Source organism: Pleurodeles waltl, chromosome 1_2, assembly GCF_031143425.1.
Source record: "Pleurodeles waltl isolate 20211129_DDA chromosome 1_2, aPleWal1.hap1.20221129, whole genome shotgun sequence".
Classification (NCBI taxonomy): Eukaryota; Metazoa; Chordata; class Amphibia; order Caudata; family Salamandridae; genus Pleurodeles; species Pleurodeles waltl.
The window spans coordinates 961,659,727-961,681,630 of record NC_090437.1 but is presented as its reverse complement, the minus strand read 5'-3'; the positions used below and the strand labels follow the sequence as shown (position 1 = coordinate 961,681,630).

The following is a 21,904-nucleotide window of genomic DNA, read 5'->3' as shown; positions in this document are numbered from 1 at the left end:
GGGAGGAAAAAGAGAGTCACACACACACACAATATGCAACACTCCCACCCCCACCCTCACCAACAACACCATACACACAAAAACATCCAATTACATCACAGATACACCCTGTCACCCCCTGGAAGAACGCAAGGACCAAATTAAACGATTTTAAGGAGTGTAATAATCGAAAATTCAGATAGGCCAAGATAACTTTAAATGATCAGTATATACAAATATTTACAGCAAGTACACAAGTCTGTATACTGTTCCATTAAATGCCCGTGGACCAGTGGTCCCAAAAAGCATGGGCGAAGCCCACACATGACACCTGCCTCAAAACGGAGAGAACACTGCAGGGGCATCAGGTCATAAACAACACAGGCACCTCAGGGGGAAGGGGAGGGGGCACCTCAGCCGGATGATGAGATGACGCCACGGCTCCTCGAGGGGGCTCTATGCCCACTGCTTGGTCCTGGGGAGTGCAAAGCCACCATCTCTCAAGTCTCTCAAGTGGGTGCACTGCCCACTGCATGGCCCTGGGGAGTGCAAGGCCACAGTCTCTCAAGTGGGTGGTTTGCCCACTGCATGGTCCTGGGAAGTGCAAGGCCACAGTCTCTTAAGTGGGTAGTTTGCCCACTGCTTGCTCGTGGGGAGTGCAAAGCCATAGTCTCTCAAGTGGGTGGTTTGCCCACTGCTTGGTCCTGGGGAGTGCAAGGTCACAGTCTCTCAAGTGGGTGGCTTCTCCACTGGTTCTGGAGGGGGCTTTTTGTCCAGAGTGCTTCATCCTGCCAAGGACTAGGGTAGTGGATGCTGTTTTCCACTGGTTCTGGTGGGGGTGTTGTGCCCAGAGTGCTTTATCCTGCCGAGGACTGGGGTAGTGGATGCTGTTCTCCTCTGGTTTTGGAGGGGGCTTTGTGCCCAGAGTGCTTCATCTTGCCAAGGACTGGGGTAGTGGATGCTGTTCTACACTGGTTCTGGAGGGGGCTTGGTGCCCAGAGTGCTTCGTCCTGCCAAGGACTCGGGTAGTGGATTATGTTCTCCACTGGTTCTGAAGGGGGCTTGGTGCCCAGTGATGCTGCACCTGGGGTGTGGCAGTTCCCATTCCCTCACCTGGGTGTCTGAGCCACGAGATTTTCAGGGAACAGTTAGCATGATACTCCATGGAGGCAGAAACACACTCCACTCTGCGGCGACTTAGCCTGCCAAATGCTGGTAGTGCCATTGCTGGTTCTGGCACCTTATGTTGTGTGTGCAGGGTCCAGGATGTTTCCTGCAGCCTTGGACGGCTGCCCACTGGGGATGCTGCTGATGTCTGCTGTAGTGGCACTAGCTGGGCATGTCACGGGGCAGGTGGCGGTGGCTGCGGCAGTGGCTGCGACAGAGATTCTGCCAGTGGTGCAGGTGTCTGCACTTGTGGAGGGAGACACCAGTCCGTCTCCTGCAGTCTCGGAAGGGTGCCCACTGGGGATGATGCTGGTGACTGTAGTAGAGACAGCAGATGTGCAGGTGGCGGTGCAGGTGGTGGTCGTTGTGGTGGTGGCCACTGCCGTACAGGTTACTGGTCTGTCTTGCAGAAGGAGTGACACCAGTCCCTCACCCAGAGGTTCTGTGCCCTGAGCTGACTTCCCTTTGCCCTTGTGTCCCTTCCCCACCGTAGGAGTCACTGCTGGGACCTTGGCACTGTCCTCTTTGGTCCTGGAAGAGGCCTTGCTGGGTGGTTGGTGCGGCTTTTCTCTTTGGCATGCTGGCCCCTTCTTTACCTTGGCAGGTGGCGGAATAGGGTGGTCCTTGGCCTCACTAGGTGGCACCCTGGCAGCCCTGATGGGTGCCGCCTTTAATGTTCCCGGACTTGTGGGGACCACACTGGACGAGGAGTTTGTGGTTGGGGTGCTGCGCTGGGATCTGGACATTCTGGCCCTAGAGGAAGGACAGGGGAGGTGTAGGGAAGAGGTCAATGAAAGCTAGGAAAAGTTTTTTAGACACACTGGGATGGGAAGATGGAGGGGGTTTGGGATTGGAGGAAGAGGTAGTGGTCTGCTGAGTTTGGGTGAAGGTGCATGGGCTGGAGACTGTTGTGAGGTGGATGGCTGTTGAGTGGGTGTGTGCCTGTGTTTGTGTACTTTGGGAGGAGGGCTCACAGACACACTGGGAGAGGACACAGGGGACGTGTACATGGTAGTGGGGGTGGTGATTGCATGTGAGCCGTGTGTGGTGATGGGCATGCTGGTAATGGAGGTAGTGGCTGAGGATGTAGTGCATGCAGGTGTGAATGGAGATGATACTGGGAGGGAGGTGGATGACGTGGAGGAGGGGGACACAGTGGAGGAAGTGGATGTTGGTGTGTCTGCATGGGTATGGTGCTTGTGCGAGTGCTTGTGGGATGTGTGGTGCTTATGTTTGCCTTAGACACTTTTGTGTGCTGATGTGTGAGCATGCTGGTCGAATGGTGTTATTGGGATAGGCTGAGGTAGAGGGGATTGGGTAGGGGTAGTGGAGGTTGGAGGGGAGAGGCTGGACACAGGGACAATGGCTGGCATCAGTGCTGAGGCCAGAGCATGAAATGCTCTCCGTTTTGCCAGAATGAACACCCTCCAGGTATGCATTTGTTTGTTGCAAATGCCTCTCAACAACCTGGACGGCACTCAAAATGGTTGACTGCCCAACAGTGAGGGATCTTAGGAGGTCAATAGCCTCCTCACTGAGGGCAGCAGGGCTGACTGGGGCAGGGCCTGAGGTGCCTGGGGCGAAGGAGATGCCCACCCGCCTGGGTGAGCGGGCACGGGAAACAGGCTGAGGGGCTGCTGGGAGGGCGGTGCTGGTAGGGGGGGCAGATGTACCTGTTGTTGAGGTGGGCAAAGAGGTGCCCACCACCATAAGGGAGCTCCCATCAGAGGAGGAGTCGCTGGTGTCCCCTCCTGTCCCCGTCGTGGAGCTCCCCGTCTCCCTCAATCCCACTGGTGCCTTCATACTCCGTACATTGGCCCTCCTGGGCCATGTGGGTTGCAGCTCCCTCCTGCTCCGGTGCCACTGCTTCTCCGCCAGATGATGCTAATGCACACAAGGACAGGGTGGCAAAACAAAAAGGGGGGGAAGGACACAGGAGACACATGGTCAATGCAAGTAACAACACCACTGTTGGCGGACACAACACACAGGGGCAGCCCTATGCACTAGGCTATGCACTAACAGTTTTTAGGAAAATCACATGCCCATGGGGGACTATGCCTAAGCCCATTTGCTGCACACCTGGAACCCACAGGAGCCGGACTAGGTGTAGACGGCCACTATCACTATTGGGGTTGGAGTGCCACACAGCCTGCCTAACAAGGGACCTACTCTACCAAGTTCGCCCTGGCCTAGGGGAACCCACAGCCCACTTCCCCCACCCAGACACCTTGTAAAGCGTGCATAGTCAGCTGAATGAGACTGTACTCACCCCCTTGTGGCTGCTGTGATGCCCTTAAGTGCCCATCCAACTCCGGATATGCCACCGCTAGGATCCGGTACATCAGAGTGGTCATGGCGCAAGGGGCACCCCTTCCACGTTGGGAGGCAATCCCCAGCTGGGCCTCCGCCGTCTTCTTGCTCCAGTGGCGCAGGTCCTCCCATCACTTGCGGCAGTGGGTGCTCCGTCTATGATAGACCCCCAGGGTCCGCACTTCCTTGGCGATGGCTCGCCAAATACCCTTCTTCTGGTGTGTGCAGACCTACAGGAAAGGCAAAGTAAGAATGGATTTTACTCCCCCGTCCGGTTATTCTTGCTCATTGGTCACAACTTCCCAACCATGCACTGAAACACATACACTGACCATCCTCACATGCAGGCCGCAGCCACCCCCGCCCCCCATGTATCTTCCATCCACGCCACTCCATACATTAATTTCACATCCACCATGCACACAGTGTACTCACCTGTTTGTCTGGAGGACCGTAGAGTAGCGTGTACTAGGGGAGGACCCCATCAACCAGGTTGTCCAACTCCTCCACGATGAAGACAGGGGCCCTTTCCCCTGACACTGTAGCCATTGTCGCTTCCAGACTCAGGTCACAGCAGCACTTGCAGTGTAGTTCCTCTCCTGTTGAAGGTCAGGTATCAAGTGAGTGAAGAGATAGAAAATGGCAGTCACGTCCACGGTGGTGTGTACCATCACTGCCGGCGTACATCATCATTGGCTCCTGGAACCCATAGGGCCCAATGATAACCAATGCTGAATTGCGCATCGGTCTTCGTCTGCCTACCACGATGCTGCACAACGCCAGCGCAGTTACCTCATTTCCCCTTGTCCCTCCTTACAGGTCAGGCAGCCACTATTTCAGGGGGGCACATGGCAGGGCACCTAACTGTGTCACAGCACTTTTGGGCAGGAATCCGGAAAGACAAAGGCACATAGAGAAAATTTAACGCCACACACCGATTAAATCACAATAGCCCAAAACACTTTTGTGCAACCTATGTGGTATATGACCCTCTGCTCACCCTTCTCCTCCATAGGGCACATCCACTGGGGCAGATAATGAGATGGCGTCATCCTCTGGTGTACAGACCCCTGGTGGACCTGTTGAAAATGGAAGACAGACACATCATTATCACCTACAGACTTGATCGTGCCACAATCCAGGAACTGTGGGCCCAGTTGGAGCCAGATCTGATGTCAGCTAACCACCATCCCACCGGAATCGCCCCTTTAGTGCAGGTCCTGTCAGTACTCCATTTCCTGGCCAGTGGTCCCTTTCAAACAACAGTGGCCATGGCATCAGGGATGTATCAGCTAATGTTCTCTAATGTGTTGTCCAGAGTGTTGTCTGCCCTGCTGGAACACATGCGCAGCTACATCGTTTTCCCCCAGGTGAGGGATTTGCCCATAGTGAAAGGTGACTTCTATGCCCTGGGACATATCCCCAACATCATTGGTGCCATTGATTGTACACATGTGGCATTTGTCCCACCCCGCATGGATGAACAGGTGTACAGAAACCGCAAAAGCTACCATTCCATGAATGAGCAGATGGTGTGTTTGGCAGACCAGTACATCTCCCATGTGAATGCCATGTATCCTGGCTCAGTGCATGACGCTTACATTTTGAGGAATAGCAGCATCCCTTATATGATGGGCCAACTCCAGAGGCACCATGTGTGGCTAATAGGTGAGCCCAAGGTCCCCACACAGTTTGAATAGGTGTCTGGGTATGGTTTAATCCCTGAGGGTTTGTGTATGTCTAACAGATACCCTCGATATTTGCAGGTGACTCTGGTTACCCCAACCTGTCATGGCTATTGACCCCAGTGAGGAATCCCAGGACAAGAGCAGAGGAACGCTACAATGAGGCACATGGGCGAACTAGGAGGATTATAGAGCGGACTTTCGGCCTCCTGAAGGCCAGGTGCCAGTGCCTCCATCTGACAGGTGGCTCCCTATACTACTCACCGAAGAAGGTGTGCCAGATCATCGTGGCATGCTGTATGTTGCACAACCTGGCTTTGCGACGCCAGGTGCCTTTTCTGCAGGAGGATGGGCCTGATGTTGGTCTTGTGGCAGCTGTGGATTTGAGGACAGTGAAGAAGAGCAGGCAGAAGAAGAAGATATAGACAACCAAAACAACATCATCATGCAATACTTCCAGTGAGACACAGGTAAGAGACTGGCACTTCTCCTCTCATATCAGACGACTGTAGGACATTGCATAATTCTGCCTTTTTACCTCTGTGTATTGATCCTGACAGTTCACTTTGCCTTTCCTTTTCACAGATCTGGGTACCACATTCTGCCTTCTGCTATGTTTACTGGTGCCCAACAACTGTCATACTTTGGTATGTGCAAATGAACATTGCCATTGATAATTGTCAGAGAGGTTGTAATAACACATTTGTGAAAGTACAGACGGACTCCAGATTGTTTTGTGATTCAAGGGGGTTTATTTAAGTGCTAATCAGTGGAGGGGTATGTGCAATGGGCTGGGGTGATGGTGGAGGAACGTCCATGGTAGAGTCCAGTCTCTTTTTATCACAAGTGCATTGTCCAAGGGGGCATAGGAAGTGGAGTAATGGCAGTTCAATTAGGACAGGATGACATAGTGGGACAGAAGGGTGACAATCAGTAGAGTCTTATTTCCTGGCGGGGGTCTTGGTAATGTTCTCTGTCTTGTGCCTGGATCGAAGGGACCATTTGCGGGATGGTTCTCCTTCTGCAGGGGGTGTGGTGCTGGTGGCCTGTTGGTCATGTGGCGGGACCTCCTGTCCACTAGCACCAGCGGACGTGGAGGGCTGTTCATCGTTCTGGCTAGTGTCAGGGGCCCGTTGGTGTGCCACTGTCTCCCTCATGGTATAGGCCATGTCTGCCAGCACCCCTGCAATGGTGACCAGGGTGGTGTTAATGGACTTCAAGTCCTCCCTGATCCCCAGGTACTGTTCCACCTGCAGCCGCTGGGTCTCCTGAAACTTGGTCAGTACCGTGCCCATGGTCTCCTGAGAATGGTGGTATGCTCCCATGATGTTGGAGAGTGCCTCTGGGAGAGGGGGTTCCCTGGGCCTGTCCTCCCCCTGTTGCACAGCAGTCCTCCCAGTTTCCCTGTTGTCCTGTGCCTCTGCCCCCTGAACCGTGTGCCCACTGCCACTGACCCCAGGTCCCTGATTGTCTTGGGTTAGTGGGTTTGCCTAGGGCCCCTGTAGTGGTGGACACACTGCTGATTAACGTGGCCTGGGCCCGCTGGGTGGGTGCTGTGCTGATGTTTCCTGAGGGGGAGGTTCAGTGGTGGTATGGGACTGTGGCAGGGGAACCGACTGTCCAGAGGTCCCTGATGGGCCGGGCTGGTCATCTTGATCCAGGTGTGCAGAGCTGCTGTTGTCACTGTGGGCCTCTTCTTTGGGGGGACTGGATATGGCTGGCACCTCCTGTCCGGAGACGTTGGGTAGGGGTCCTGTTGGGGTGTAACTGCATAGTTATTGTATCTGTGTGTGCCATCTTGTGCAATGTGTGAGTTTCCCTCTAATCTGTGCTAGCATTATTACCTGGGCCCTTGTGTGAGGGGTGTTTTGTGGCGTGGGTGAGTCTCTCTACTGGAAATGCTTTGGTGATGAGTTTCCATGCAGGTCTGTAATGGGTGTCCATGCATTGGTGTTACATGCAGGGCTTGGTATTGGGATGGGTGGGTTGTGATAGTGGGGTATCTGTGAGGTGTTGGGGTGATGGGTGTAAGGGTAGGGGTAGGACTTTGTGATGGCATGCAGGTAGGGTGGGGGAATATAGTAGTAAAGATTTGACTTACCAGAGTCCAGTCCTCCTGCTACTCCTGCAAGGCCTGCAGGATGCATGATTGCCAAGACTTACTCCTCCCATGTTGTTAGTTGTGGGGGAGGTGGTGGGTGCCCACCGCCAGTCCTCTGTACGGTTACCTGGTGTCTGGATACCACGGAACGCACATTCCCCCGTAGGTCGTTCCACCTCTTCCTGATGTCATCCCGTGTTCTGGGGTGCTGTCCCACTGCATTTACCCTGTCGACAATTCCCCTCCATAGCTCCATCTTCCTTGCAATGGATGTCTGCTGCACCTGTGATCCGAATAGCTGTTGCTCTACCCGGATGATTTCCTCCACCATGACCCTGAGCTCCTCCTCAGAAAACCTGGGGTGTCTTTGAGGTGCCATAATGTGGTGTGGGTGATGTGTGAGGTGATGTTTGTTGCGCTGTGTGATGTGTTGTGTTAGGGTGTGTTCTTTGAGGTGTGTGGATGTTGTATGAGTGATGGTGTTGTGTGCCTGTGGATGCTGGTGTTGTGTTTGCTATTCTCTCTCTCCCTGCTTCTTCTACAAAAGTTGCTGTAAGGGGTTGTGGGTAATGTGGGTGTGTGTTTGATAGTGGTGTGAGTGTGTGGGTGTGGTGTGTGTATGTGTATCAGGTGTGTGTATTTGGAATTGTCCAATGTGGTTGTGTTTTGTAAATGTGTGTGTATTTTGAGCACGGCGGTGTGTACCGCCAATGGATTACCACGGTTGAATGACCACAGCGTTAATTCGTGGGTCGTGATACTGTTGGCGTATTCCTGTTGGCGTAAAGGTGTAGGTTTTACTATCGCCAGTTTATCACTGACCTTTGGTGTGGCGGACTTGTGTGAGTGTCTGTATTGTGGCAGATTACGAGATGTGGGTCGTAATACCTGTAGCGGATTTCCGCCGCGGCCAGGGTATGTTGGCGGCCATCAGCACGGTGGTAAGCGGGATTTACCGCCAGGGTTGTAATGAGGGCCTAAGTCTCTGAACCACCACACAGATCCTATCTTGTATACTCCTATCTTTTGTACTCGTACTTCTGATCTGCAGAATATTCTCAAAATGTCCAATGAGTTCTATTTTTCACCCTTTAGAAAATGTAGGAGAGCAATGAGACATTTCTAGTGTCTAAGGTCCCATGTTTCCTTGACGAGATCAGGGGTAATCATTGTGATTCCAGCAGCTGAACCTACCATAACATACATCGCATTTTGTTTCCCACCTTACCATTGATGTAAGGATCAACTAAATCGATTGGGCCACCTTTCTTCATGCCACATTCATCCACCACCAGTACTATATCACGTAAATCTTGCATCTGTTCCAAATCATTACTAGGCTCAGATGTATCTGTAGCTGAGAATACCCTTTCATTTATGTGTTTCCTACTTAGACACACTTTAGCAGAATGGTCAGGCTTGTCGCACAATCCACATTTAACATTCCTTGCCAGTCACTCCTTGCAACTCTTCTCATGAACCTGAAAACTCCATCTAAAACTCATATTAGACTGTTTCATCAAACATCTTGTACCACCAGTAGGCTCTCATTGTCCTTTATCATTCTTTCTGTGCACCACACACAGAGGCTCATATCATCGAGTTCCCCTACTGCGACTTGCAATATCTCAGTACTCCTACCAGTGCTGACAGCATCCTCCATGGTGGTGTTTCCTACAGAAAGCAATTTTTACTGAATCCCTTTATCTAAGTAGTGCCTTGTTGGCTTCTCCCCTCCAGTTGTGCTGGATTAGTTTTTATTGTTCTTAGGACTAAAAAGGGCTGAAGTGCTTGTGGTCACTGTCTAAACATGGTACAGTTGGCTTCCACCCAATTGGCACATTTAATTTATTTGTACACTCCTATTAAAGTGATACTAAATGTACCCAGGGTCTGTATATTAAATATGACTAGTGGGCCTCCAGCACATACTATGTCACTCACTTCAGTAGCCTTTTAAAAGAAGTCTCAGGTCTGCTTTTGCAACTTGAAAGGAGTTTTCAACTGCTGATTCAACTTGGCAAACTAAACCTTTTGCCAACCACAAAACTCCCTTTTTAATACATTTGTCACCCCAGTGGTAGGCCCTAAATAGCACATGAGGCAGGGTGAATTGTATTTGCCAAGTTGGACATGAACTTTACATATCCTGGTCGTGAAAAACTCGACTGTGAAGCCTACCTCTACCATAGGATATCATTGGGTTACCATAATACGGTTGTTACTTGATAACTTTTGTTTGGGAGCATGTAGAAAGTTCATGTTTGGAGTCCCAGAAATTAAAATGTGAAAACCCCTTTAAAGGTAAAGTCAGATTTAAAGTCACAATTCTGAAAATGCCACTTTTAGAAAGTTTTCATTTTCTTGTCCTAGCCATTTGGTGACTCCAGCCTGTGTCCTTGGTCTCATGATTAGGTATATTTCATAGTTGGCCTTTGTGTTTTCCTCCCAGTCTTCCACACAAAAGAGGGACTTTGTGTTGGCAGGATAGGTCATCCAAGGCAGGATGGGGGCGGGGCGGAGCTGTGCACAGCCTCACTTGTAGTTGAAAGGCACTACCTCATCTTACACACAATGAACTTCAAACTAGCCTATTGTGCCTGCAGACAGACTGGGCCAGGGCAGGGAGGCAGGAAATTTCAGACACTTCTGCTGGGGGAGGAAGGAATCAAGAAATGTTTTCTACTTCAAAGGGGGTACCCGGTATAAAAATAGGGCTCTCAGAGTCACTCTTCAGTTCACTTCTTGACCCGCAGAAGGACTCCCAGAGGACTGCCCTGCTGCCTTTGGCCTGCCGTGTACTTCACCTTTGGCCCATTGTACAAAGAGGACTGCCCTGCTGCTTGAAGTCTGCCCTGTGCCCTCAGGGGACTACCCTGCTGTTTGAGATCTGCTTGCCTGCTTGAACTCAAGATTTCTAGAGCGACTACAACAACTAGTTTGTTGGACTCTTGATCACAGCCTCAGGAACTGGAAAGGCTTCAACCAACTTGCAGCTTGAGTGAATCCTGAGGCTCCAAGTGGTGCTCCTCCAGCCCTGTGTTAAAGGTGGCTAGGTATCGCAAATCCAAAATGGGACTTAGAACATTTTCTGCCAAAAAGTTCTCTCTAAACCAAGAGGAGACCAGGAGCTATCTGCTCTCCGATCTGCCCATGGTGCATCGCTGGTCTGCCTGACTTCGTGACAGCTCCAGCTACATTCTTCACCACAGCAGCAAATCCTGTTCAGTGGCTCGTTGCTGAAGAGTTACACGACCTTGTGAATCTCTCATCTGCTAAAGCCTGCAGTTTCGTCCTGCTGGAAATTTGTGACTTCCTTAAAAGAGACTAAGGGTCTGATTTAGATGTTGGGAGCAATGGTCCAGCCACTGACTTTTGACTGTAAACCCACCCGTCTCTGCGACGGTCTGCCTGCTCTATTTAGATGTTGGTGGTCCCACAGACAAAAAGACCACCGTTGAACCATCATTCCTGGCAAGAAACTTCAGCCTCATGGACGGCGGGAAAAGAGGATGCCGTCGGGACCGCAGTCAGCTTTCCTGCCGTGCAGATTTATATTTGCCTTAACGCCAAGAAAAAAGTGCCTATCCAGGCGCCTCTCCTTATTTGGCGGATTGGGAAGAAAGGGGGTGAAAACTGTGGACAACACCTGCCCTCACGCTTGCCACCAACCCATGGAGAAAACACAATCCCTCCCATTGACGGACTACAAGGTAGGGACGCCGCATTGCCAGGGTACATTGGATGGACACTACACGGCAGGTGGAGACCACAGGAGACATATACATGTCACAGTATTTTTTTATCACTGTGACATGTATATGTCTGGGAGACAAGTGGGTCTGACATGGGGGTGGGCACATGGGTACACAACACATATTGCACACATATATAACTGTCATTATGGTGCCAGCATTCTTTGTCAAATATATGCTGGCAGTACAATGACAGTACATTCACACCTGTCAACTGCGTCCATGTGTGCACATCACCAGGGGACCTGTACCTGTCATGTTGTGCTGCGGGATGTGTGTGTGAGTCTGTACGTGTATATATGTTTGCAATGCAAATGGCAAGGTGAGATGCGGGTGTTAGTTTCTGTAGCTGCGTGTGTAGTTCTGTTGTTTGTTTTGGTTGTGCGGCATGTAGGTGGGTCCAGTGTCAATGGTGTGCATGTTGTGTCATGGATGTGTGTCAATGTGTGTTTTTGGCATATACGGGTTGTGTTGTGTTTGACTGCCCATGGGCTAATGCGTGTATGTGTTGTGTAGTGTGTACTGTGGGGGTGCACCTATGTCGAAGGGACAGTGTGTCACATACTTCCCTTCCATAGCTGATATCATTGTATGAAGTCCATTGAGTCTGGTTGGCTGAACACTGCATGGCATGGGCACTGCAGGGGCCCCCTAACAGGGCCCCACATGGATTTTCAGTGTCTGCGTGGCAGACACTGAAAATCGCGACGGGTGCAACTGCACCCATCGCACCCCTTCCACTCCACCGGCTCCATTCGGAGATGGCATCCTCGTGGAAGGGGGTTTCCCACTGGGCGGGCGGGCGGCCTTCTGGCGGTCGCCCGCCAGCCCAGCAGGAAACTCAGAATGACCGCTGCGGTCATTTGACCGCGGTGCGGTCATTCGGCGGCTCCCGCCGGGCGTGCGGTTACCGCCGCCGGCGGGAGTCGGAATGACCCCCAATGTCTGTTTAATACTAAACTAATGCTCTGATGGTTTAGTAATCTTATAGTCCAAACTCTAAACCATCTCCCCATACCTTGTTCCTGTTCTGATTCTGATGTTGCTGTCCCCCTGATGAATCTATAATCTGATTGCTGACTACCCTAATTATAGCTAAATGTATTGATCTGTGAATTGTGTTTGTCTTTTGTTTTGAGGCACCAACTGCTATGGTTTAAATACTGCTGCTTTTTTCAATAGTTCCATAGTTTAGATGTTTTTCAAAATTTGTTTTACTAAATCTTTTACATGAAGTCCAACGTGTCAATGCTAATTAGTGGTTAGTGAGGTATTACTCTCATACTCATGAATGGTCATTGACTCTTTCTGTTTGTTGATTCAATGTATTCAGATTCTATTGCTATGGTTTTGTGTATTCTCTACCGAGTAATTAATTCTTACTGCTTAGATTAAGCTTAGGTACATTCATCGATTTAATCAGCCTTTATTATTTCTTTACATGTATCAATTAAACTTGAGAATAATATTTGTGACTTTAGCATTGTTAATACAGGGAAATAAATATTTTAACTTCTTAATAAACTTGTGTGGTTATTAATGATTGTATTGATTCTATAATGATGTATAGTGAATTGCTTGGTATTTAATTTGATGTCTATGACGTTTTCTTTAAAGCAGATTCGGTTTGGTTCATCGACCTATAGTATGAAATCCATTATCTAGTCTGTTGTGACTAAAATATAGCTGAGATTTCTGCTTTAACATGGTTAGCCATAACCTTTGACTTTGCCACGGTATTTTGCAACTAGATGTTCGCGATTGGCACTTTGAGGTGCTATTTTTCACTTAAAACTTTAAAATTCATAACTCTGGTTCTACTAATTGGATTTTGTAGTTTTGGGGTCAAAATTAAATTATTTAATTTACTATGTTTTTTTAAAATTGCTGTGGGAATTTTCTTGTGTTGTGTTTTCACTGTATTATTGTTCAAGTACCACATAAACAATTTACACATTCCCCCTAAGTTAACCCTGAATGCTTTTGTGTCAAAATACCACAAGGTTAAGCACAGGCTAATTTACACATTCCCCCTAAGTTAACCCTGAATGCTTTTGTGTTAAACTACCACAAGGTTAAGCACAGGCTAATTTAGTGAGTTTTTGTACTTCACCCTCACAAGGGTTGTGGCTGTTGCTTGAGGAGGCCCTCCCAACCAACAACCCAATTTCTCACATACCTAATTAACATATCAAGTTGATCTGTAAAGGTTTTCAATTGGCATTCAGCAAAAAGTCTATACAATTATATCACATAGGTGTAAAGGTCCTTACTAGATTTCAAGACTTTTTTTTAAAAACATACATCTGAGTACTACTACGCTTGGCTGGATGTCAAACCTGTTCCCCATCTTCTTTAGCACTTCAAGGAAATTATCCAAAACCACCAAATCTGGTAGGTGCATAAAATGGCCCTTCCCTTAAACCCCAGTGAGTAGAGCAGTGAAAATGCCTTGCTTTCTAATCTGAACCTCAAAGCACAAGTCACCCCAAGATATGGCTCAGAAGCAGAAAAACACTGCTTTCTGTATTTTCTAGAATAGTAGTGATGGAAGACTTTGCTCCACTACTGATTGGAGAGGACACACAAACACAACCAGGCTGTTTACACTCTTGAATAGTGCAGACTGCAAAAAGAAGCAAACGATTAGCTTCACAGCAGTGTTAATAGTTTAATATACTGCTTGGATCCTGTGTGTATCAAGAAATTGTACAGAAAACCGTGAGGACAATATTAGATTGGCTAAAATGTCTGCTTGTCCATATTTGGTGTACTTGTGATTATGGCTTGTACCTTATGGAGGCACACACAGCATGCAGTCACTCACATAAGTAGTAAATACAGTTCTTGCTACATTAACAGTAAATACAGCCCACATCAGGGATGGTTCGATCGGGGGTACTGCCATGTTGGTCCTTTTGTCAGCATTACTGCCACAATAGATCGAGTGGCAGCCTCATGCAGTGTGTCCCTAGAAGTCTTTCATTTGTAGATGGATGTCATGTGGTAGGTTATCACAGCTCTATGGCTCGAAACGCGGGTTGTGTTTCAACTGTTGCAGACAGTGTCACCCATTGCCGGGACAACGCTTTGGCCTTGCGTTGTGCGTTCTGTGCTATTGTAGTGTGTGTTGCACCAATGGCCCAATTTACAAAGCAGCATTTAATCAACACTGCATAAAATAACTCAATATAATAGTGCATCTATTCTTTCTAACTAGTTCTATGGTTGTATGTTTGTATGACAACACTGTTTTAGCACATAGAAAAATATATACATATGAATCAACTTTTACCTGAGAAAGTCACTCAAGGCATTGTATTGCTCTTGTAATACATTTCCTAGAATACAATCAAAATCCTGAAAAAGAAGAAGATTGTGGTGTTTAGTTAAATAACAATCACAACTGTTTTTAGAATGGAGAAAATACATATTTAAATATTTAATCATTAGCTTATTTGCTCTAGGAACAGAGGAAACAAGGTATAGAATCCTGAATATGAACGTAACTCAAAAGTTAGACTGAGATTGTACAGGTGAGGCCAGGAAGCAAACCCCTATTCCCATATGTGTCCTCCCTCTATAACATCAGAGAACATATATCATTATGCTAATTGCATTGGTTTTTAATCTTGTTGTCAGTATTCGGTCTCTTGAAACTTTAGGGGCATATTTATCAACATTTAATGCACTGCAGCAAGTCATTTTGCTGCAGTCCGTGAAAGGGGGAGGGCAGGAGTGTGCCGTATTTAACGTAGTATGGTGGTTTCCCACCCATTACTTGTGCTGGCACCCTTTTGGCTGCCTAGCACCAAAGCTGAGAGACTTACTGGCAGTACAATATGCATTATTTTAGGCCTGGAATAATTTCAAATATGTCAGAGAAATCAAAGTAACTTCAGTAATTCTGGGCCTCATTACGAGTGTGGAGGTCTATAGACCGACACACTTGCTGTCTGGACCACCGCCAATGCAACATTACAACCCTGGCGGGAACCACCAGCTCTGCCAGGATCTTGGATCCCGGCAGTTTGACGGTAGCAGAGATCCTAAATCACTAGGGCAGTGCTACATGCAGGGCTGCCCTGGGGATTACGACCTCATTCTCTGTAAACAGTTTCATGGTTGTAACACTGCCATGAAAAGGCTGGTGGAGGACAGGTGCAGGGCATGGGCAGTACAGGGACACCCCTGGCCAGCAGCATCGCAATGTTCACTGTCTGCTTTGTAGACAGTGAACATTGTGATGGTGCTGGTCCACCCTTCAGGCGACAGCATTGCCGCCGGCTCAATTAAGAGCAGGACACAATGCTGTAGCCTGTTTCCCACTAGGTCAGTGAGCAGAAGCTTGGGTTTCTGCCCGCCAACCTAGCAGAAATCCAGCTCCAGCGGGGAGGTTGCTGCGCAGGCAGCGGCCACCATGTCGGTAGTCCGCCAAACTCATGATGGGGCCCTCTGTGTTACATTTTGACGCATAACTATGAACAGTTCCTTAATTCATAATTAAATTCTTCCTAGTTACGCCTACTTAAAACTAATTTGGGGGAGAAAAATCCTACAGCAAGAGTACGTTTAGTGAGCTGCTGCTTATGCTGTTGTATGTTAAACTTACTGCTATTTTCTTACCTTAAAATGCACCCTTACGTCCATTTTGGATGCAAGGGTGCATTTTGCGCTAAGAAATTAGCTCTAAACGGTGGCAGTAAGTTAGGGAGTGCAAATTAGCTCGTGTTCCGTATAAATTTCTGTTGCATTTAGCACTACTAATTATCATAAAATACATTCTTGTGTCCATTTTTAACATAATGGAGCATTATTGAGCTAAAAAATAGCGCTAAATGTAGAATTACCCTTCTTGCGTCAATCCATGGAATCTTGAAGAGTTTTGGGTCATTCCGCATGATTACGTGACACAGAATTATGCTAGTTACATCTAACCCTACTTTATATAAGCAGTTACTCAATTACTAAGAGATTGTCCCTTTTTAGGTTGAGCAAGCAGCTTAGTATGTGTTACTTTTGCCTTTGCATCCTCGTAAATGTAGTTTCCAAGATTACAAGCCGCACAATCTAAAGAAATAGTAATCAGGAATCGGTGGAGCTCTCACACCTTACTTATAGCATTTGTATTCTTCACTCACTCATTACTCATTATCTCGCTCTCGATCACTTCTGTGAAGAACCATTTTTTCAAAGTTTGGAAGTTACTGCGATAAAGATCAGAATCACATTCACAACTTATCACACAATGAGACACAAATTATGTATCAGTGTCCTGGTCACCATTAGAGTAATACAGGACTGTTAAAGTGTGGGCCAGAACTCCCGTTCTTCAGAGTGCATTCATCACGATTATGTCTGTACCAGTATTGTTGCAATCACAATCATTGTTGGGGAGGTCACTTCTTTAGTGAAACAGGTCCTGTCAGAATGTGCATGCTAAAATAGGAATACTGTGCGCTACAAATTCTGCAGATCATTTCAAACATGAAGTCCTTGTTACATTTATCTGCTAGCTACTTTGTGCATATAGGCCCAGATTTATACTTTTTCACGCAAAACTGCGCTAACGCAGTTTTGCATGAAAAAGTATACCGCTGGCTAGCGCCATTCCAAGACACCGGCTTGGGGTCATATTTATGTAATGACAGTAGCCGGTAGTAAGGCCTGCCTAGAGTCATGAAAAAGGACGCTAGCCGGGTGGCGGTGTTGAAGTAAGCCTCAGCAAGGCCTACTACTGCAAGGGGTTCACCCTTCTCTGCACAAAGTCCTCAGACCATATAGGAAGAGGTTTGCACAGAAACTGAAATAAAAGACAAAGTTTATTAAACCTCATGAGGTGGTACTACAGTTCAAACAGCACCCTTCGGTAATGTTTGAAGTAGCACACTGAACTAAGAGAGCATGGTCCTTTTATACCCACGTAGGGGCTAAAAGAAGGTGGTACAATTATAGAAGCAAGACTTACATACATGTAAGGTCATATGGAAATGCACAGTCGACAGGTAGGAGGGGCTAACAGTTTCAAGGACTAGTTGACACATTACTGTCTGTTACTGATTACTAACAGCTGCAGATCTTACTGGGCATGTGCGAAAGTGGGAGATGCTAAATATAACTTGTCACTAGACAGATTTTCAAGAGTAGTTAACAGAAAGGTAGGACAGAGCACATGGCGAGCACATGGCAGAGAAAATGGCTGCCATGAATACAAAATGGATTCCGCCAAATGTTCACAATTGTTGCTAAATACAAGATGTCTTCTGCTAATGCTTAATCTAATCGCTATTAAATTACAACAGCGGGGCGTAGGGGAAACAGGAGGTTGTGCATTAAAGGATGACGTCATTTTTTGACGTACAACCCCCATGGACATGACTCCTGTCTTAGTAAAGAGATGCTCACCACCCCAATGGCCATGCCCAGGGGACGCATGTCCTCTGGGCATGGCAAATGGGCCCAGTGCCCTGTAGGTGGGCCCAAGTTAGGCCCCCCATGCACTTTAAATACCAACAGAAAATACTTACCTGTACTAACTTACTTACCTGGGATGGGGTCCCACTAGCCTCTGTTGTCCCGAGAGTGTGGGTTGGGATGTCCCTGGGGCTAGGGAAGGGCACCTGTGGGCCCATTTCATGGTCTTTGACCATGGAAATAGGCCCACAGGTCCCCCAACGCCTGCCCTGACCCAGGCGTTAAATAATGGCGCTCGGCAAGCTTTGCGCCATTATTTAAGGCCCCCTTCCCCTGTGTTTGATTTTGGCACAGGGGGATAAATATGGTGCTAAGGATATATCATCATTATTTGCATGGGAATGCCTACCTTGCATCTCATTGACGCAAGGTAGTTGCAAGGAAAAAATGACTTTAACTCCATAATTTATACTTTGGTGCTAGACGGGTCTAGCGCCAAAGTATAAATATGGAGTTAGGTTTGTGCCGAATTCGTGTAAAAAAATGATGCAAATTCAGCACAAACAGAGTATAACTCTGCAGCCAAGCCATAGCAAACAGCTAAGTTCTGGGGCATAGCAGGAGCAGGCCTGGGGGTGGCGGTCCCCAGGGCCATCAGAGGCTCCTCGAGGGGGGCCACGCAGCCCCCCCAATGGAAATAGCGCCAGGGAGGTGGTGGTCCCTGGGAGACCAGGGTGGGGGGCATGTGCCCCCCCCAAAAAAATATAGTGTTGCCTGGGGCGGTGGGGGTCCCCGGGGCATGGGGGGCCATGCGGCCCCCTCTGCTCAAACTACAGTGTTGGCCCGGGGTGAGGTCTCCAAGCAGATGGCACCTCCCCCCTTATATCATTAAAGCCCTGGGGAGGAGGAGGTCCATGGGATTTGGCCCACCTGGGGGCATTAAACTAACAAAGCGCTGGAGACCACGCTTTGTTTTTAAAAAAAACTTATGAGCGGATTCTCGGATCCACTGCATTTCTGCTCATAAAATAAAAAAAAATGCTTTTTAACCCTAGGGGTTCCCTTTAGGACCCCAGCACCATAGCTAAGGAGTCAGGGTGTTCGTACCCTGGCCCCTTTTATTTATTTTTTACTTTTATTTTGGGACTTGGCTGAAGTGTTATCAGCCAATCAGATCTCATTGTTAGGTGTTGCGAATCCTTTGCGTCCCTAGTATATACAAATTTGTTTACACCTTAATTTCTCAAAAACTACTGAACAGAATTACACCAAAACAAACAAAAAGCACTCTTTCTGGACCAGGACCTACCTTCCTGGCAAATGTGGTGTAATTCCATCCAGTAGGTAGTTATAGTTAGGGCCCATTGTTTCCATTGAAAAAGCATTCTTTGACTTGCCTATATCTTTAGTGCCATTTGATGAACCTTCACAAAATAAAAAATAAAAAAAAGTGTTCCCAAGAATCTTGTTGAACATGGGAAGTTTTGGGGTGATCCATCCAGCGGGGGCCGAGAAAAAGGGGGAGAGGTCAAAAAAGTGTGTTTCCCATTGTAATTCTCATGGGTATTTTGAACACAACTATAGCCCAAACTGCTGGACAGAATTACACCAAATGTGGCAAGAAAATTGGGTTTGGTCCAGAATAAAGCCTTTTTCATGTTTGATGTTAATCCGTTCAGTAGCTTTTGAGATATGAAAAGAAAAATAAATATAGATATCTAGACATACAAAGGCTTCGCAAAATACTCCTGATCTCGAGATCTGATTGGCTGCCAATACTTCAACCAGGAAGTTGTGGCAGCCATCTTGAGACTCGGCTTCAGCCAAGTCCCAAAAAAAAAGATTTAAAAAAAAGAAAACAGGCCAGGGTAGAGGCACACTGACCCATTAGCTCTGGAGCTGGGATCCCAGAGGTACCCTGCCAGGGCAAAAACATACTTTTAATTAAAAGATTTTTGCAGTGAATTTGCAATGCTGTTGTGAATTTGCAGCAACATTTTAAAAAAATTACGTGCGGGCGAGGCCAGGTCCCAAGGGCCTTTCATAAATAAAGGAGGGGGTGCACAGGACCCCCGTCCTGGGCTAATTTATGCCTCGGGGACTGCCACATCTCCAGGGCTTAAATGAAATAGCATGCAGGGGGACCCCCTGTAACCCAGGTACAAACACCTCCCGGGCAAAATCTTTTGATTATAGTAGGGGGTCCTGCAGATGCCCCGCCTCTGGGGACAGCGTACCTATCAGGGTGAAGATTGTTGTGTATGCAGTGGGGGGCAGTGCAGCCCCCCCTCAACAGCTCCGTGGATCACCACCTCCCCAGGGCTGAAATAAAATAAGGTAGGGGGTCATTGGGGACCCCTGGCGCTGGGGACCACCACCTTCCTGGGGCTAACATAAATGTTGGAGAGGGGGACATGTAGCCCCAACTTGTGGAGCCAAAAATTGGCCCAGAGGACCACCACCCATCAAGGTGTGCTCCTGTTTTATGCCCAGATGCCCACACCCTTAGGCATAGCTTTCACAGCTCCGCCAAATCAGAGCAAACACAACTCTGCTCCCAGAAAGCGAGAGCTGTCAAACAGCTCCTGCTTGCTGGGAGCGGAGGTTTCCTCTGTTTCTCTGCTCGCAGATGTGCAGACAGGAAAATAGAGGAAACAATTGCTCTCACAGACAGGGAGCTGCATGTTTAGCAGCTCCCTAACTGTGATACCAATGCCGGCTCCCGTAGGAGCCGAGGAGCCAGCTGGGACCACAGTAGCATTCAGGCTTCCCCTGAGGTCCCTAGTGGTGGTGACTGGATGCCCTGGGGAGTACCCAGGTGCCATGGCCAGGCCCTGGAGGATAGGGTCCCTGGGGCTGCGATCGACCCTCTGACTTTAAAATAAATTGGATGCCAGGCTCCAGAGGATGGGCTCCCTGTGGCCAAAGTTGTCCCAGGTAGGGGGGCCACGGGACCACCCTCACACAAAAAAAATATATTATAAGACTGGACCCCAAGAGATTGGGTCCTCAAGGCCAAAATCAGCTGGGGGAGGGTCAGGCCAGGCCCCAGGGTTGGGGTCCCTGGGTCAGAGATCAGCATGGGGAGAAGGGTTGCATTCCCTGCCATTGAACTGTAGTGGGCCCCCAGCAATGAGGTCCCCGGGGTTGCGGTCCTCCCTCCTGCACACTGGCCATTCACCCAACAAGGTAGCAATTACTAACTAACCAGTAGAAAGTACTCCAGTTGGATAGATATTTTGTGCAAAAGTGGGGACTTTTGTTGGATAAACAAACAGGTGAGCTTTCGTTCTGGCCCTAATGCTCATTTCACAGAAATTAAACCTCAGCAGGAAGCACTTACAATTATGAACGAAGTAGGTGCCCCAGTTAAGGCACCACTTCTGGAAAGGGCAAATTATCCTAACTCCTGTGCTTGGTGAAGGCAAAGCAAGTGTGTTTTAACTGCAATTCCATATTAAAGAATGATATGAAATCCTTTATGGAGGTGAATGCATCTTTTATCTACTGGAGCGCAATCAGATTCTCTCAGACCCCCTCTCACACCCACATAAACCCTCTCACACCCACTCTCATACCCAGACAGACACTCTCACAGCCACTCTCACACCCAGAGACAATGTTTCACATTAACCTCAAACCCATAGAGACAGGCCCTGTGGCCAACTCCCACCGCGCATAGCCAAAGGCCATGTACAGCATGGGTAAGGGAGTTGGCCACAGACACTAGCCACAGGCCAAGCCCCACAGCCAACCCCCACCGCGCATGGCCAAAGGCCATGCTCGGCGTGGTGTTTGGTGGTTTTCGGGGGTTGGCCATAGAATCTGGTCTGTGGCCAGGCCCTGCAGCCAACTTCCAATACGCACGGCCAGAGGCCTTGACTGGAGGTCACTGGATTAACATATAGTAATGAAAATTACTTTACATTAAAAAAAGATTTAAATTCACTGAAAAAAACAATGGTTACAGGGACGATGTAGTTACGAACTAGAATTTAAACAAAAAACATAGAAATTCTCTTAAAAACCAAGGGTTATAGGGATGTTACAGTTAGGTTCTGAATTTACTTGCACAAAACCAGAGAAATTCAGCAGTTAGAGTTAGAGTTATTTCAAGAAACTATAACTCGCAGCCTAAGGTAACTATAATTCGCGCCTTCTCCTTGCTCTGCTAATTACCACAGATATTACATATATGCGTGAGTGTTTGTGTGTGTGTGTGTTTCATGTTGTTAAAACAGTACATGTTGCTGCAAAAAAAAAGGAGAGTTTTCTGTGGTATCACATGGACAACCTGGTTTATAGGGTGTAGGCTGGAACTGTGAATCCTGGACTCCACTCTGTAATGTGACTGGCAGTGTAGCTGGGCTGCCATTATCAGCCCTAGCTCCAGCCTTATTATGGGGGGCAAGGTACCAGTTCTATCACTATGGATCATTACATAATTTTGGAGCCAATAATATTGTGGAATAAAAATATTGTGTCACAAA

The 21,904-nt window shown here is 48.1% G+C and overlaps 1 protein-coding gene across 1 annotated transcript in view; it reads right to left on the bottom strand.

Annotated features, from left to right (window-relative positions):
- Positions 1 to 21,904, bottom strand: part of LOC138246379 (cyclic nucleotide-binding domain-containing protein 2-like) — a 1,069,494-nt gene that overhangs the window by 649,251 nt on the left and 398,339 nt on the right. The window contains exon 8 of the mRNA XM_069200950.1: positions 14,296 to 14,360. Coding sequence (XP_069057051.1) covers positions 14,296 to 14,360 — 65 coding nt within the window. The remainder of the gene's footprint in view (positions 1 to 14,295; positions 14,361 to 21,904) is intronic.